This window comes from Cloeon dipterum, chromosome 4, assembly GCF_949628265.1.
Source record: "Cloeon dipterum chromosome 4, ieCloDipt1.1, whole genome shotgun sequence".
NCBI classification, from domain to species: Eukaryota; Metazoa; Arthropoda; class Insecta; order Ephemeroptera; family Baetidae; genus Cloeon; species Cloeon dipterum.
Genome location: NC_088789.1, coordinates 16,360,984 through 16,378,222, shown reverse-complemented (window position 1 = coordinate 16,378,222; position 17,239 = coordinate 16,360,984). Strand labels below are relative to the sequence as shown.

General features: G+C 43.4%; 1 protein-coding gene across 4 annotated transcripts in view; it reads left to right on the top strand.

Annotated features, from left to right (window-relative positions):
- ASPP (Ankyrin-repeat, SH3-domain, and Proline-rich-region containing Protein) overlaps positions 1-17,239 on the top strand; it is a 110,421-nt gene that overhangs the window by 37,466 nt on the left and 55,716 nt on the right. For all 4 annotated transcript variants that reach the window (XM_065489828.1, XM_065489829.1, XM_065489830.1 and 1 more), the window contains one exon: positions 11,513-11,574. In XM_065489828.1, the coding sequence (XP_065345900.1) occupies positions 11,513-11,574 (62 nt within the window). The remainder of the gene's footprint in view (positions 1-11,512; positions 11,575-17,239) is intronic.

Below are 17,239 nucleotides of genomic sequence, written 5' to 3'. Positions count from 1 at the left end.
AATTTTTAAATGGCTTGCCTTTGTGTGTATTTTTTAACAGGATGGATGACGGAATACGTTTCTCTCGAGTCAGTTAAAAAAAATGCTAAAAATAATGTCAAAATTATCACGGGCTATTGCCAAACGAATTAAACCTTTTGGCAGAACCATATACCATTCGTGAATTTTATCCGAGCTCTCTTTTCAATTGAGTCAGCAGAAAAAGATATCTCCCACGCGCAAAGCACAGCAAAAAATCTAGAAATACTGCAATCTTTGACCAACATCTGCTTTTTCACTCAAAAACAGAGCAGTGCTCTGGCACACAAACAGAAATCCACGCACTCCAGCACTTTATCAGTAGCCACAGAATTTAATGAAAAGGACCGCAATTGAATTTTATCAGAGGAGCTAGCGGTCTGTGTGAATACACAAAAGAGGCAGGCCCCCAGAGATATCCGGCGCGTTGTCGTTCGTGCCGCGTTTAAATTGAACACATACTCACTTAATACAAACGCTTGCTCTCGGCTCATTCTTGCTTGCTGTGTGATAAAATGATGGAAGTAGGCCGCGTAACGGCTAGAACGCTCGTTCCTCTCGCACCAAAGCAGCAAGCAACACATTTACGTTCGGCTTGGTCTCCTTTTCACCTCTGGCTGGAAGCATCCTCTAAGTGACCCGCCGCGCTGGGATGCTGTTTTCCTCCTTGTCGTCCCACTTGACGATCGTCCGCCGCCTATTATTATTTATTGACTTTATGAAGCGAAGCGCTCGCTGGCCAAATTCTCTCGCACGAGACTAGACTTTCATTCGATTCCTACTTTCCGCCCGATTTTGATTTGTCCTCTTCTCTCAAATCCTTTTGCACAATTCCGACAAATTTTGGGCGTTATTTTAGTCGAAAGTAGTCCAACGCCGTCAGAGTGCTGGAATTCGTGACAGTTAAATGCTTTAATTTGAGCAGAGGAGAAATTAAAGGACTGCGACCGTGTTTATAGTTGACGCCGAAATCAACAGAAGTAATTCATCTTGCCGCAATTAAACGATATAACCCGGTTCGTCTTGATTTCTAAACGATTAAATTAATTAGAAGCTGCACGTGTTTCCATGAAAGATGCATTGCTGGTTTTCTCTCGGCACTTGTTTTGCATTCGCAGGAAATGACCATTTGGATCGGATGCAAGTTTTTATTTACACTTGCAGTTCAATGCCTCGCACGCCTCAAAAGTAAAAGTTGCGCCAGCTGACTTTGAATTGAATTACCTCCGCTCTGCTCGATTACTTTATTTGGAGCACGCAAATCGCTTTCTCTGCCTCGATTAATGACACCGACCGAGTGCGGTGCGCGGTTCGATTTCTATACAAAGACGGGGGCAAAAATGCTCGGAATTTCGGCTGCAGGAGAAAGGCCATGTTCATTGTAGTCACCGCACAGTAATGAAGCCACTGTTATGGCCATCGCTTCTCAAATTCGATTCCAAATTACATTAGTGGCAGTGTACGAGTATAATTCACACATCACGTGTCATATTCATTCATAGAATGGATGGTGCGATGTTCAAACAGCACCGGCAGACGGGTTATTATTCACCTGTGACATTTTAATACCGCCGCGCAGAGAGGGAGGCAAGCGCAGATTTGAAATGCAGATGAGACGTGTGCATATCAAACTGGCCCGTAAGTGCGTTGTTTGATAATCTGGTGCGGATCCATTTTGTTCGTACCATGCTGTTTGGGTTGGGCCCGAGTTTTGAGAGCACCCAAGAGTGAGCATAGTATTGTTCCCGAAACTATTTTACCAACACTTGGTATGCAAAACAGTTCAACCATATCACGGACGAACAGATAGAGAAAAACAAAGGAAATTTCATCTGCGTCGCAAATGAGAAGGAAAAATGCGTGATTCGACTACGAGATCGCGATTCGTCGCGGTCCAGGAGAGAGTTGCTCGGTCAAAACGCGTGCAGCTGCGTTTACTTTCAGAAGAATAATTGTTGTTTGATGTGCAACGCTTTTTGTCTGTGGAAATTCAATTAGGGAATTAATTATAAATGAACGATTCGTTTCCATTGTCTGAATTTCGGTTCGTATTCCAAGCAGGAATCGGTGGAAAGTTTCGTTCGAACAGTTCCTTCACCTCCATCGCCACAAGATTGTGACGTAGGTGTGTTAATCGCTAATTAGCGAACAAATTGGCCACTTTAGACGTTACACTTTTGTAACTGTATACGCCGCCCATTTTCTCAGAATATACAAATTAAATGTCTCGGATGTGTAGCGCCGCGCATATTTTTTAAGTTATTTTCTTCCGTTTGGCACGATTCTAATTATATGTAGGCCACACGATGGACGAGACATGCGCCGGCTCGACACCGTTTAATTAAGTAAAAAGCACTCTGCTGCGTATTATATATGCACACAAACAAACTCGCGCAAAAAGGCAGCGAAACACGAAACTGGCAAATTACATGAAACGATCGGAATCGAATTTTGACGGTGGGATGAGCTCTCGAAACGTCAAGGGGATTCTCGCAAAGCCAATCACTCAGCTGCCACTCTTGAGATTCGCGTGTCTGCGCCTGATCTTCTCCGAAACTGCCGACGCGGGTGTGAGGAACAATATATAAAGCAGCGTAATAACAGCTCGCGAGGCTCAATGCAAATTGGCGTGCGTGAGGATGCATAAGTCGCGGCCGGCTGGCCGACGGACGTCCGTCCGTCACGTACGTCCATCAACCCTGCGCACAGATAGCGATCACGAAGAATCGGAGCGATTGCAAATGAATTGAATCAATTGCTGCATTATTTATGAGGCACAAATGAGTGGTTTTGTCTTTTAATTAATTTCCCTGGTTGGAACGCGCGTGTGTAATAATACATACATATAAATAAAAGCCTCTTTATCTGTCGTGTCTGAGCAATAACATGAGTGATAGCAAGCAAAACACGAGACGGCGTGCTCTATAAATTGAGATTTCTGCGCGCTCGGCTGCTCATGTGCTGCTTCATTAAGGGCCGGAGAGACAAAGGCATGAAATCGATCTGCGTGTTTTCATTAAATCTCGTTGCTTGCTCCGGCTCGCCTCGGCGGAATGCTCGATAATTGTATCAACGACCTTTTATCGCTGCTTGGCGCGCGCGTTATTACAACGCCAGATTGGCATCTCTCCTCTCTCATTTAATCGCGATTAATGCTCTATTTTGTAGTAGTAACGCACCGCAATATCGCTCTGTGCTGCAGACACGAGAGTTTGTTGCCTAACTAATGAGTGAAGGCTGAAAAACATCGTTATCAAAATGAATATTTCAGAAGCTCGGTTCGTGCCGTTGGAGGAAAAGTCTGGAAAACAATAAATGCTCACTGTTGAAAGATACATTTTTTTAAATAGCTCTTTTATTTTTATTTAGCATTTTTAGGTTTATATTATTGTGAGTTCATTCTTCACTTACAAATACTATAGCACATACATACATTTTTAATTTTGTATTAAAATGACTTTTTGACGAAAATTTGTTAATTTTCACGAAATATTCATAATTAGAAATTTTTATAAAAAAAATTAATCTAAATTCAAAAAAATTTACTCAAGTGTCTTTGTTTTGCCCTTAATCTATTTTTTATTTCTAGAGATATCTCTAGATTTTTGATTGAAGAGCGAAATTTGGATTGAACAATTCTCATTCATTTCAAAGAAAGCAGTGGAGCAAACATGGACAGTTCGGTTATTTTAGTACTCTGAAAATTACTTACAGTTTCGACCTTAGCTTGTAATTATCTTTGGCCCGTTATTGTCTTGTTATCTATTTATTTAAAATTTTAATCATTTTCTGTGTACTTTTTCTGAGGTGAAGCAATACCATTTATTTGTAACAAAGCAATATATTAGATTTTTTAATATCTTGGTCAAAGGTGGTTAGTTAAAAGAATATAAACAAGTCTTCGGTCGAGAGTTGGAATCAAAAAATTTAAATTGAATTAACTCTTCAACTTCTGAAAATTGGCCAACTGAACAAAGTCTGAATACTGCATGTTCAAAATTATAGTAGACATTATCATATCATTTCTATATTTTATAACAATTTATAATGCGTGCGAGTTGATGGGTTAATATGTGTATGGTCAAGCATTTTGCAAAGCGCGCATTATTTGTGCAGTCCCCTGCCACAGATCTCTTACCTTTTTCCCTGCGCACAGAGCGTGGCTGCTGGGAACAGTGTCTCGTGTGCGAGTACATGAGCCTAGCACTCTATACTTCCCTCTGATTCCCATGGGAACCACCTGTGCTCTCGCCGGGCTCTTTTGCACCCGGCGAAGAGGATGTTGCGGCTGCAGCAGCCCCAGACTCGCCGCCCAGACCGGCACCCTAATTGCATTACGCCTTTAACACTTTTCGTCTCGCGATAAGAATACTAATGCACTCCCCCGCGCGAGCGTTCACGTCCGTCTGCAGAGGGAACTAGTGAATTAGGCCGTTTGCCTTGCTGCCGTTAGGGCTGCTGCGTAAAAATTCATGGCCGGCACCGTCTGCCGACTGAGTGACAATAAACTTATATGTTGAACGCTGCCTTTCAAGGCAGATGAGCGTTGCCACTGTGATTAGATTGCACGCCGGCTGATTTAATTTTGGCCGCTGATGGAGTTCCAGCAGCTCTTAACGTGTTCTAACTCGCAAATTTGATTTGAGACTTTTTGTTTTTACTTGGGAAACACAAGAGGAGGAGGAGGAAAGTCGTTTTGCTGAAAGTTTATCGTGTTTTTGCGTTCACACCACCCGCTGTTTGAGTTGATCATTGTTCCAGGACGCCTTTTCCTTCTAAAATTCTTAACTTTGTTTGGTTCAATTTAGAGGTACGATCTATTTTGCCTTTCAAGTAAAACAAAGCACTCCTGTACGAATTTCACTTTTCCATGAAACTAGTTAACTTGCTTCCTACGTGTCAAGTAGAATTCAAAATAATAGCGCAATTAGCGTGTTAATTACCGCAGAGGTAAAATCAGGAATGCTCGTCGTAACGTGGAACGAGATCGCTGCTCTAATTAAACGTCCTCAGTCGAACGACAAGTTTTTGCCACCTAACGCAAGGAGCTATTCGGCGGCGGAGCGCAGTTTCAATTATTGTTATGTGAGTCGCTTGCTCGCTTCGCAGAATTGCTTTTGTCATAATTGCCGGCTAGGCCGTGAGCATGTTATTAAACACGCCACCAGTTGTGCAGATCACGTAGATTAGAACAAGTAAAACCGCATTGCACAGAGATCATGCACTCTGCTACAGCGGTGATTGCACCTTTCGCGCATCTGTCTCTCCTAAATCATCTCTCGCTTCATTAGAACAAAACACCGCCTTTGATTCGATTCTGGCTGTTTCTGGAATAAATTTAAAAAAAAATTTCTTGCCACGGCACAATTTCACTTAAAATTTATGCTTCTTGAGTGCATCGAGGGAGAAGGCTAATAAATTTCGAGTGTCTATAAAAAATTGATATTATATGGGTGCAACCGAAAGGAATGTGATTATGCATGCTTGTAGGTGTTCGTGTACGGGTGTAGTTAAGGTAACACGTGTACATTTTCCAGGGCGTTGTCGTCTGTGGTTTTCAATTTAATTCACTTTTATCACACCCAGATGTGTTATGAAAGAGTAAATAAATACCTTTGTTTATTTATTTTAATGTCACGTCACGAAAGCAATTTCGGTGCATTTCCATTGTGGCAGTCACCAAAAGGTATATATTTACACTCGTGGAGTTTTTAAACTCGAGCGTCTGCTGGTTTAAATCCCGGACAAAAAGCTTGCGTAAATAATTACTGTTTTTCAGTCTGGTTGGTTTTATGACACGCGATGCACTATTATTTTGGAAAGATCAAGGATGATCGTGCTTGTAAGCTAGTGAAAGGGAACCACAGACGCTGCATGATAACTTCCACAGTCACGACTGTCTCATCACGGGGCTGCTTTTAAGGTATACTCAACAGCAGACAGAAACACATTTTTCTCAGTTCTTCAAAGTAAAAAGTGCATGGAAACCACAGCAATGATGTGTATTCATTGAGTACAATACAGCAGAGAGTAAAATTCTTGACCATAAACACTTAACAATCAGACCTTGCCATTTGAGCCGGACTTTGCTTTTTTCGCACAGAATCTCAGATCAATTTTGCTAATATAATGATGCGTAAAATTTTCTGATAGAACCTTTTAGGATCGCACAGTGTATACGTGTTTATCACCACGGACCGCAATTTGAATAAATTGCAAGCAGAATAGAAAAGTTTATGGCTCATAACGAGCGTCGGCACGAAAACGATGAGAATGTTCGCGTTGCGCAACACCCGACGAGAATGACTGGGCAAATGCGCGGAAGCAAAAGGTCGTTGTTTTTTGCGCGTGCGAAAAATTTAATGGCCCTGAAATGACATTCGCTTGCATCCTGAAGTCATTACTACGGTCGTCACTGCAGCAAATGCAATTACACTCAACAGAAGCTGCTCGGTCGTTACATCACTATAAAGAGCAAGAGGAAGAGCAAGCACGGTAAAACTAAACCTGCAACGGGAATCCAAATCCGCGCTCGCACTTCTTGCCATGTGCGGTACCCAAGACAACAAAAGCCGAATCAAGCGTGCCGCGGGCGAACGGGGAACGCAGGAGAGGAGCACGGCCGCAGATCCATTCTCCAGCGAAGAGAGAAGAGGAAATAATAGGCCGAGAAAGCGCCGCTTTTTGCCAGCGATTTTCACGTGAAAGGAAAAGACGGGGCCGAATGGTTGCCGGCCACCCAGGCTCGAATACGTGTATATCCGTGAAAGCACCGACGAGTGGTAATTGCGGCGCATGATTTCGTTCTTTTTTCGTGGATGCTACTGCTGGACCGGCTAAATAACTCATCCGGCCTCTGACGCAGCAAGCGAGCTCCATTCCACAGCAATTTTTCCCATCAAGGTCACTCTTTTTATCTTTTATCCACCTCTAGAACTATCGAGAGTGAAGGCTCAAAGTAAATAATGAAAGATGCATTGTTAAATCACGTGGTGCAGCGTTGCCGTGGATAGAAAAATAATCATTTTTTTTAAGAATTTGCTTCTTAAGAGAGTGAGAAATGGATTTACAGAAGAAACCTCTGCAATCGCGAAAGCTAACAATTTTTGTCCAGGAAAGTTTTCGCGACTTATTAAGCAAGTTTCAGGTACAAACTCCTCCTTTCTCTGCAAAAACGGCCATAAAGTTAGCAACATTGGCATTGACACTTTTTCGGCGAGCGAAATGCCAGCAGATAATAAAAATTTACACTCCTTAAAGCCCTCGGGACGTTTGCCGGTGTGCTAAAAAAATGACAAGAATCCGCAAGGGTTAATGCTTTGGCGTTTATTACTCACCATAAAAAGCAAGCTGGACGATCGATTAAAGCGGGCAATCCGTATGCATAATACATTGCGCGCGGCAGTGGAAATGGATGCTGGGAATCAAAGGCCGCGATCGGAGGAACAATGGTCTTTGTGGGAAAAGAATTCGGCCAATTTGTCTGTTGTTGAGCGAAATTTATGTGCGACTATTTTGGCGCACGTAGCCTTGAATGAGAGGCGAATTCGCTGCAATTTTTTCTCGCGCACCTGACGCAAGCGAGAGTGAATGAATTTAATGGCGCACCGGGCACAGGTGCTGGCTGGATTATTTTCCAAAGGTCAGAGCAACGCGTCGACAAGGTTCCGCACACGGAATATTATTCAGTCGGGAAAACTGCCTCACAGCGTATAAAATGGGATCAAGATCGCATCTGGGTGGTCCTGTCTGCATTCTCCGCGCAGCGTCGCCGGATAACTCTGAATGCGTTACCTTTGTGGCTCCTCCACGACACGCAAATGACATTTTTGATATGAAAGAGCTACCTTGGGATTATAAAGGCGCTAGGCAGGCATTTCGGGAGGCTTCACTCACCCACTGCTTTTGATAGCAATACGTTCGCCCCATCCACCGTGGAAGCAAACACTATGGCGGATCAAAGTGAAAATCGAAAGAGAGAGAGAGAGAGAGAGAGAGAGAGAGAGAGAGAGAGAGAGAGAGAGAGAGAGAGAGAGAGGCTCAATTCCCATCAACCCTGAAAGTATTAATATTTGTTTATAATTATTTGCCGTGGCAAATGCGGTGGCTTACTTTGTAGCGCCCGCCCTTCCATTCAGAGTAGTGTAAACAAGGCTTTGATTGACATTCCATCCCCGCATCAGTATAAAATGCAGGTCCGCATTTCCACATTGACAAGAAAAAAAGAATTCTAGAACAAAACCGATCTTTGTTGCCGGCCGATGTGAGCTCCGCTCGTGTTTCCGTCCTGACGCCGAGAGAGCCAGATTGATTAAACTGCGAGCCGCTCTGCGAACCAATCAAAATCTCATTCTGGAGAGATCGTGCTGAAAAGATTAAAGGGCCTCAGCACGGGTCCCTGATCCCTTCAAGTCTCCCGCAGTCTTGCTAGAGAAACACGTATTAGTGTCGCAATTCGTCTCAGATTATCTGCGTGTTTCTTTGCCCGGATAGCGTTTTAATTTTATGAGATATTTGATCATTCTTGCAAAATCAAAGAACATAAAATAAAGATGAATTTAATAGAAAATAATAAAGATAAGGGCATCAAAAAAGGGGAAAAATTGCAAAAACGATTGCTCTGAGCTGCAATAAAAAACTATTCAAATCAATGATCACCACAAGTTTTTTTTCGATTAAATTAAAGTCCTAAATTTATTTTTAAGAATTTGCCTCGCGAAGGCGCCAGCACAATTTAAATCCGGCATTAGGTCTAAAAGTATAAATTGGAACGCAACTGAAAACAAGGTTGCAAGCAACAGCAGGTCAGCGTTTTCCTTGGCTCACAATACATTCTGCTTTTATGTTCGCATCGGTGTGCACACGGTTTTGAACCCCGCCCCGGCTCAGGGAAACCGGATCCGCAAATCTCGGCGTGCGTTTTTCGCACGACTACGAAAGAGAGAGAATAATCTCGCAGGCTGTGTACACACAGATTCCACCAACTCGCCCCTACTATCGAGATTCGCACACACTCACCCATCTATTGTGCGCAATAAAAAAACGAAGATGAAAACACCTTCACCGCATTCTTCGCAGCCTGGTTTCGTGCAACTTGTGGTTGCTGTATAGACCACTTTCGCAGGGGAGATCAACATCGACGCCCAGAACGCATGAGAAACGTTTGCTCGTTGAATTTTATTACACGACAATTTAATCAGGAAATTTTCTGAACACTTTAATTTAATTTTTGGAACGTGCGATGATCTGTTTTTTGTGCAAGGTTTTCAGCGAATCCCACCCTTGTTATAGAATTAAGCAGACAACACCGCAGCGGCAGCAGCCGCTGATAAAATTAGAAAAGCACTCTACCGCGTGCAGAAATCAAATTCTCACGCGAATTGAAACTCGACCTGAGTGCTTTTAGAAATGCGCGTGCCGTCGCTCCTTAGGATAAGTGTGGGCTACAAGGCGTCAGTCGTTTGACGCGGTGACTCTTTCGACAGCTGGGATCAAATCATTAGCTAATGAATGTCGACGTGCTAAAAGATCCATGCTCCCAAGATAAACCACGCCGTTCGCCCACTGCGCCCGTTGTGATAAAGCACGTGCACAATGACTTGCCCCCACTAATTTCTGCACTACCGCCCGCTGCCACCACCGATTTTTTCGCCAACTTATCACCTTCAGTGTCTTGCAAAGGGGCTTCCAGTGGCCAGCTGAATTTTACTTCGCTGTTTTTACTGCACATTCTGTGATTAGCTCAATTTTAAATTGTTTTATAGGCGTTCTGAAAAAATATTACGTACTTTGTAATAGTTTCTAACCTTTAATGATTATCAAAAATATTCGAAGTAAAATAGTATCAATATTTTCCCAATTTTTAACCAAGAAAATAAACAATAACATTTTCCCTGAAGTTATGAAATATAAAACATGATTATAGCAAGATATGATCTCTTCCTGATTGCATAATAGTTTCCCGAAAGAACACGGAACAATAAAAAAAACCAACATGAATATTTCCATTTCTTTGAGGTTTATATGCGCCTGCTAGATTGCCTGTGAGAACGCCAAGAGTGCGCACCGGCCCCTTGGCCGTGAATGCAGGCAATGAACGGTCTTGAAAAGGTAACGCACGATGCACGCCGATAGATACGTACATATATACGAATAAAAATTATGAATCCTGTGCGGCGGTGTGAATACCAAAGAAGCAGCGTTGCCAAGCGAATTTCTACTTAGAGCTGCTTTGAATAAAATAAATCCGCTTTTCATTAAATTCTCAGAAGAGCTGCATTCTTGTTTCCCAACCATTTAAACGGTTTGCAATTAACTCAACAAATAATCGATCACGGAACGATCGAATTATGTCAACCCTTTTTGCCCCTGCTAAGTGGAAGTTCTTGTCCTTCCTGAGCCGACTGACTGAGTGAGTTGCATGTAATTGAAGTAGGCGATTTATTGGTAAAATGATAAAGCGGCTTGGTCGCCGAATGCACCGCCTTTCTATCTCCTTTTAACTAAATTGAGATTCACGGTCGTGCATGTGAAAAAAAAAGTAAAACCCCTGAAGCGTGGATTAACTGAAGCTTGCTGTACAGTGAATAATGCACCTTAGATCCATTTATGCTCACTTTTTTCCCATCGGCGATGCATCACGTTCTCCGTACGCCAAAGACGAGAGTAATTCACCTGGAACCCACTGATCACAAAGCTTTTCCCCTCGCAGCCAAGCAAAAGTGCATTCGCTTTTTTATCTGGGAGATGCGAGCGAGCAGACTGCAAAGTGAATAAGCTCGTCATCACCTTGACAACGTTCCATTTTTTACTGCAGCTCTTTCTCGAGGTACATTTTTTTCTCAGACGTGGAGTTAGAGCAGAGTGAAATGGAGTGAAAAAGCTATACGAGTGCATCCCGTTTTGCTTGCTTTTTTAACTCCCGAGTAATTTCAGCTGGAGAATGTTTTATGACTGTGTATTTGTTATCCATAAAATTCAGTGAGCCTTCATGAATTCATATCTCTTTTATTTTACGCGCGCTGACGCTGGCCACATTGCACTATTTCCGTCTCAAAATTTATTGCAGCTTTTATTATTTCCGCGGCTGTTGTCTCGACTTTTATTTGCACTCGGTGCATTTGCTTTGCTTTTTTTTGGAGGTCACGAAATTTCCTCCAATCGCCTTCGCGGCGTCGAGCTCATTCACTTTATAAAGCCACTGGCTGTGGGTGCAATGAAATAAAAATCTCGGATAATAAAGTGGTAGCAGTTCCGTCCGACGTTAATGCGATGACCGTTATGACCATAATATGTAATCGAGTCTCGAGTAATGCATGAGAAAATATCCCACAACATTTTACGACACGTTTCATTTCTTGCTGCAGAGTGTGGCGAGAAAAATTCTGTGGTGTGTTGGAATTATGATTCCATCCCGTTATAAACGGAAGTCAAAATTGAGTTTTCATTTTACTATGCTAATTTTAAACCATTATAACCGTTCTCTCTTTTTCAGGCGCTCGGAATAATTCACCGAGCAATGGTGGAATGAAGGAACCCGGACCTCTCTGTGATTTGGTGAGTAGAGCGAACGATTTTGTTTTAAAAAAAGGGACAAAACGCTACAAAAATAACCTGACACGCAAGAGCGGACCGTAAAGTCAGAATCAAAGTGGAACATCAAAGCGCACTGAATCAATTTTACTTGAGCTAGGCTTTTGTCACTTTACAGCGAGTTCAAATCGTAATTTGCTTTGAAAATAACTACTGCAGCTGCAATAAATAACGTTCTCTTTGTGACCTCTCGCGCTTGGTGTGAGATATATGGGACTCGACTATTTGCATACAATGGACGCAGCTTTTGCGTCGCTTTGGCGGTGAAAACATTTTAATTGTTACCGCTGATGGGTCGTACTGATACTGCACCGACTTCTATTTGTTGCTTTGAGAGCTGTCAACCAAAGGCACACTTATATGCATACCGTCGGTCAAATTGAGGGTGGGAAAACCACATGCTGAATCGTGTTTTCACGCCTCCGTCTTGATCGAGCAAAGAGAGAAAAGTAGCGCGCAAATTTCCCACGATCGGACCAAAATTGTGGATTTTAAATTGCCTTTGAGCCCGCAATTTCCCCAGAGTGGCTTTTTTGCAGTTTCATGGTGATTCTAATTGGCCGTAAAAACGAAAAGGAAAAAATCCAGTGTCAAAAACCAATTTGGAATGGGCCCTGCTGTGTGCGGTTACGTTGCGTCCGCGTCCGCACGGAGCGTATTTCATCCAGAATAACTATGGCCCGGAGCAATTAAAGGGTGTTTTTCCGGGCGGAAGGACAAAAGTGCGGTGTGGAGCTGCCGTAGTAGCTCAGTGCGGTTCAAATTTGGAGCACTTTGCGGCAGTGCGCTCGCGTTATTAAAATAGTTGAGCAGGGTGTGTTAAACCCCCTGGCCTCGGCGACTATGATGATGATGATAATATCACACACACACAAGTGTGTGTGCAGATTAGTTTCTAAATGAAGAGAAACGTTTTGCGCGCGAGGAACAGCGCCGGCCGAGGGTTTTAGCAAGCTGGTTTTTGTCCGTGGCGACAATGGGATGCGCTGCTGCTGCTGGGATTATCTCGAATGGAATTGTGGCGAGGCTGAGAGCCGAGCCTAAGTACGATGACACAACGTTTTACTTGCACTGCTTGCTAATGTAATAGGTAAACAACGCCGTGTACGCGACGAGGCAATTATCGCTCTAGAGCACCGTTGAAACTGGGCTAACCTGCTATATGACTGTTATAAAAACAAAAGCGATTGCTCTTTAATTCTGATAATCGAGAGTCAAGAGTGTTTCTTAACTAATTGCATATCAAGTTAAGATCTAATTTTCTGCTTCTGTAGAAACTAATTATGCTTTATTATGTGGCAATTTGTTACAAAAATTCGAATACGAAATAATGCGGCATATGGCAGCTAAGGAGTAAATGAACTTGGTGTAAAAATTATGAACAAAAAATTGGCAGGCAGAAAAAAAACTTAAATTCATTTTCCACTCTGTTGCCTGGAGGACGTTGCACTTTTCCACCAGCCTCCTCTGCGTGTGCTTAGCGCCAGCCGGTGGAGAGTGATAAATTATTCGCATCGCACAGCTTTTCTTGTCCCTATGTATGTATGTATGTACTTTGCTCGCGTTCGTGTGTTGTCTTTTCTTTGGGCACATATACAAACCGATGAGAGAGAAAGAGAGAGAGAGAGATAGAGAGAGAGAGAGAGAGAGAGAGAGCCAAGCACATGTGCTGCGGGAAACGAGGAGATTAATGCAGAAGATTAGCCATTTGTCCGCCGAGCTCGGGGACGTAGCCTTTGAGGGAAATTAATGTTGCGTGTATTTTATTTAATTCGCGACAAGTTGCTGTGGAAATTGAGAGACAAAAACGTGTGAATTAGTGCCAGTCGCGTTGCCGCTCACGTTTTTGTCATACGACCCTAAAATTCAGTCACACGATACAGCCTCCATTTACACTATTTGCTCAGTCGGGAAATTTTCACAATTATTGCTAGGCTTGGATCAATGAAAACAATTTATTAGAGAGTGGATCAGAAAGCCTGTCGCTGTCGATAAAAGTTTTTCAATGCACGAGAAAAAGGAATCTGCACTGGCAGTCTTAAGTTTTTTACTATCACTCCCTTTATATATCAGCGAGTTCAAAAGAAAAGTTTGTGTTACTTACTAATTTGATACAGCACCGCTTTTTGCCTCGCGGCCAGAAGGCGAAGGGTTAACTTCCTTTGGGCTGTGCTCGGGTCGCCAGCTTTGCCATGACCTGACTGACTGGCTGACTTTGCTACACACGCATTCTATCTCAACTTCCGTCCCTAAAGGACGACCTCTAGAGGCTTTGATCGGGAAAATATCGGCCACGGCAAGTAGGAGCGATTCAAAGCGAGTGAATTCTTTCTCAATAAAACAGCCTTTGTGACATGAAATAAAAATCGAGCAGCACTGCAGATAACTTTTCCTTATTGCGGGTCAGAAGCAAAAGTGAATCCGAAAAAAAGAATGAACGAAGATATAGAGACCGGTCTCAGTAGCCACGTTCCTATTATTATTCATGAAACGTGCCTTTAGCGCAGAGGAATGAAGAAAAAGGTAGTTTATCTCTAATTGCAAGACTGCAGGTCAGCAACCAGCTATTGCACCAATTATCCTCAGCGGCGAGTGCTTTTGATTGTTTTATTGTATCGGTGCGGCCGATCTGGAAAAGAAGAGAGGGTAAAAATAGAACCGTAAACATTTATGGGGGACAACAGTCGCCCGCCAATCACACCCGGTCGTAAACGGTTTTTACTATTAGTTTTAAGGTCGAATTTTTGCCTCAAATTACCAAGAGCGCCTTAGCAAGTTGCGAGCTGCTCTGAAATGCATCATTTTGTTTTTATGAATGTGATATTGTTCCATGACATAATTTTCAATGTAATAAAATTTAAAACCAGCCATAAAGCAGACGCATTTTACGGCTATACCATTGGCCCTTATTTCCCTGACGGCCCTACATTTAATCACGGCTTTATTTGATACCTGCCCGCCGCGCCGTGGTCCCAACACCAGTAGCATTTTCCCGCAGAATCCGATGTTTCATTTTTCTCTGCGTGCAGGCGTTATCACGGAACTATGAAAAGCTTTTAGCCTTAAATAGCCGAGAGTTCCTTTTGTGCTCCTGCGATGGAGGCTGAGCAGCTTATTTATTTGTAATTAAGTAGGCAACGCCACCAACACCCATCCATTAACGAATTTGAGATTTGGTCGACGAGCGAGTCACACAAATCTCGCGCCGATGGGCATTTTGGTGCATCGTATTTTATCAGCTAACCACGGCCTCGCCCATCCCCGCGAGACATTTATTGGAATGTTGCAGCGAGAGTGGGTGGGCGGGCCTACCTCTATCAATTCGTTTTATTTTTCATATTGCCAAGCATCTCTCACGATTGAAAATTGAATTTTTGATGCAAAGAGCAGATAGATATAACGGATCACATACCTTTGGAAAAAAATTCCACTGCCCAGGAATAAAATCAGCAGCTCCAATATTTTAGTAGAAGTATGTAACAGTGAGAGGAAAATGGATCTATTTGAAAGTTCTAAAAGGCCTTTGTTACAACTTGATTTTTCTCAAATTTTTAGCACTTCAATCAAGTTTTTGCACTTATTTAATAAAAATAATTCGGGAAATCCCCTCTGACAAATCAAAACTTGCCAATATTCTGGATAAATATAAATAAACCAAATATTTCGTAGGATTTTAATTCTTAAATTAAAGCAATTATTTTTAACCCTAAAAATGTGAGTATTCGAGTGATGTTTTGTGGTTGATTGCAAACTGATGCGCTGACATTCGATTCTCTTTCATTGCAATGACAAGCTCATTAGGTTTTGAGAGGATCGCAAACGCTTCCGACTCGCTAATCTCAGGTTTGCACCTTTCCATAGCATGCGTGAAATAATTTTTCGGGATGAGTGTCTACAGCGTTTCAATAAGAAGACCCTGTTTCGGGGGCAGTAACACGAGCTTGTCCTTTTCTCCGACGAGGCCCATGTTATTCGTTCGTTTGTTTGGACACGAAGTTCCCGCGAGTTTTCACCTATCTCAAAAGAGATTAACCAATAAAAAAAGGGAACAGAAAAATCCAATTTTTAACAACTAAAAACCAGCTGTCTCGAGAGGAATAGGTGTCTTACGTAACGGGAACGGTCGTGAGATTAGTTTTCCCCCTAAGGTCTGGAGCAGTAGGGAAATTTTTAGATAAGACGCTCTACCCAAAGTGCATCTATCCACCTGTACAGATACGAGCAGCGAGCGCATACCGAGCTTTTCACGAGCAGGGGGAGACTCGTGGCCTATACAAGAAAAGATTGCCTCATCCTTTAGAGCACACTCATCATACCTGAGCCTAATAACTTGTATCTATCCAAGACTTAAGAAGAGAGCGAGAGAGAGCGGCGGGACAGAGAGAGATGAAGGCGCAAGAGCAGGTGGATCTCTCTCTCTCTCTCTCTCTCTCTCGCGGGTCGTTGGTGATCCATTTGAGAGCGGCAGGCATCTTGAGACTGGCGCGATGAGCGCAAGATGATGTATATCACGGCAGGTTAATGGCTTTCTTGATTGCTGCAAAGAATAATGAATCTCTGTTCGCCGCGCGCGGTGTGCCAAGAGCAACCCCGCCCGGCCGCCCTCTCGCTCGCCGGTGCTGTCCTGTGCAAATGCATCACGGTTACACCACCACCGCCGCCGCTGCCACCGCCCAAATCTGTCTCACAGGCCAAAGTGGATTTTAACAGCCTCTCCCGGAGCGGAGAGAGTTAGTTTCCCGGCACCTAGCGAGGGGGACAAACAGACACATGCACACGCCACTCGCACACATCTCAGATGATGATTGATGCGTTTGATAATTTGCCACACATTCAATATTTTTTGGGGGTTTTCTTGACAGGAACTATTCCTCTGGGAAATCCCCCGTCATTAAAGTTGGATATTTTAAGGCCCAAGAATTTTAAGCTTTGTCCTTAGGGACTCGTTGATGTTTTGTACGTTTAAATTTGAAACTGGGAACCGCACTTAGATGAGCAAATATATATGTGGGAAGCAGTAGCTACTGCAAAGAGCAGTGTTCCAAGACGGTTTTGCATGCGGTGGGAAACTTTCTAGGTGCGAAGATTGTGATTTACGGCTTATAAAAAGAGCAGGCAAAAAGGTCAGCGCGATCCAGCTATTCCAGGCGTGCACACTCTGAACGGGCAGCTGGGCGGGCGAGCGGAATTGCAGGTTGCTTTTTGCGCGCTCTTCCCACCAGAGAGCATTGTTTCGCTCGTGTGATGGAATGGTGCCCACGCGCGCAAGGGAACGCGGCCGTGACCTGTTGCAGTCTCGGGATCAAAACGGCTCCACAGGCTCCCTCCTGAGCATTCCTATTCACTTTTACTCGGTTATACTAGTTAGTTTCTTCGCGGTGTTAAAACTCGCTCGCTCGCACTCTCGCGCATAATATATCGCATTAAAGGGCACACGCGCTGCTGGATAGGGGCGAGCCGGCCAAGTTTGGCACTAAATTTGCAATGCAAACCACGCCGCTGGCGAAAGCTTCTTTGCGCACGCCTCAGCTCCGCAAGAAGGTAGAATTGTCTTCCTCCTGCCGGCATGCAAATTTTCACTTACACTCGAGCAAACTTTGTAGCAACGCCTCCTTAGCCGTGAACTTGC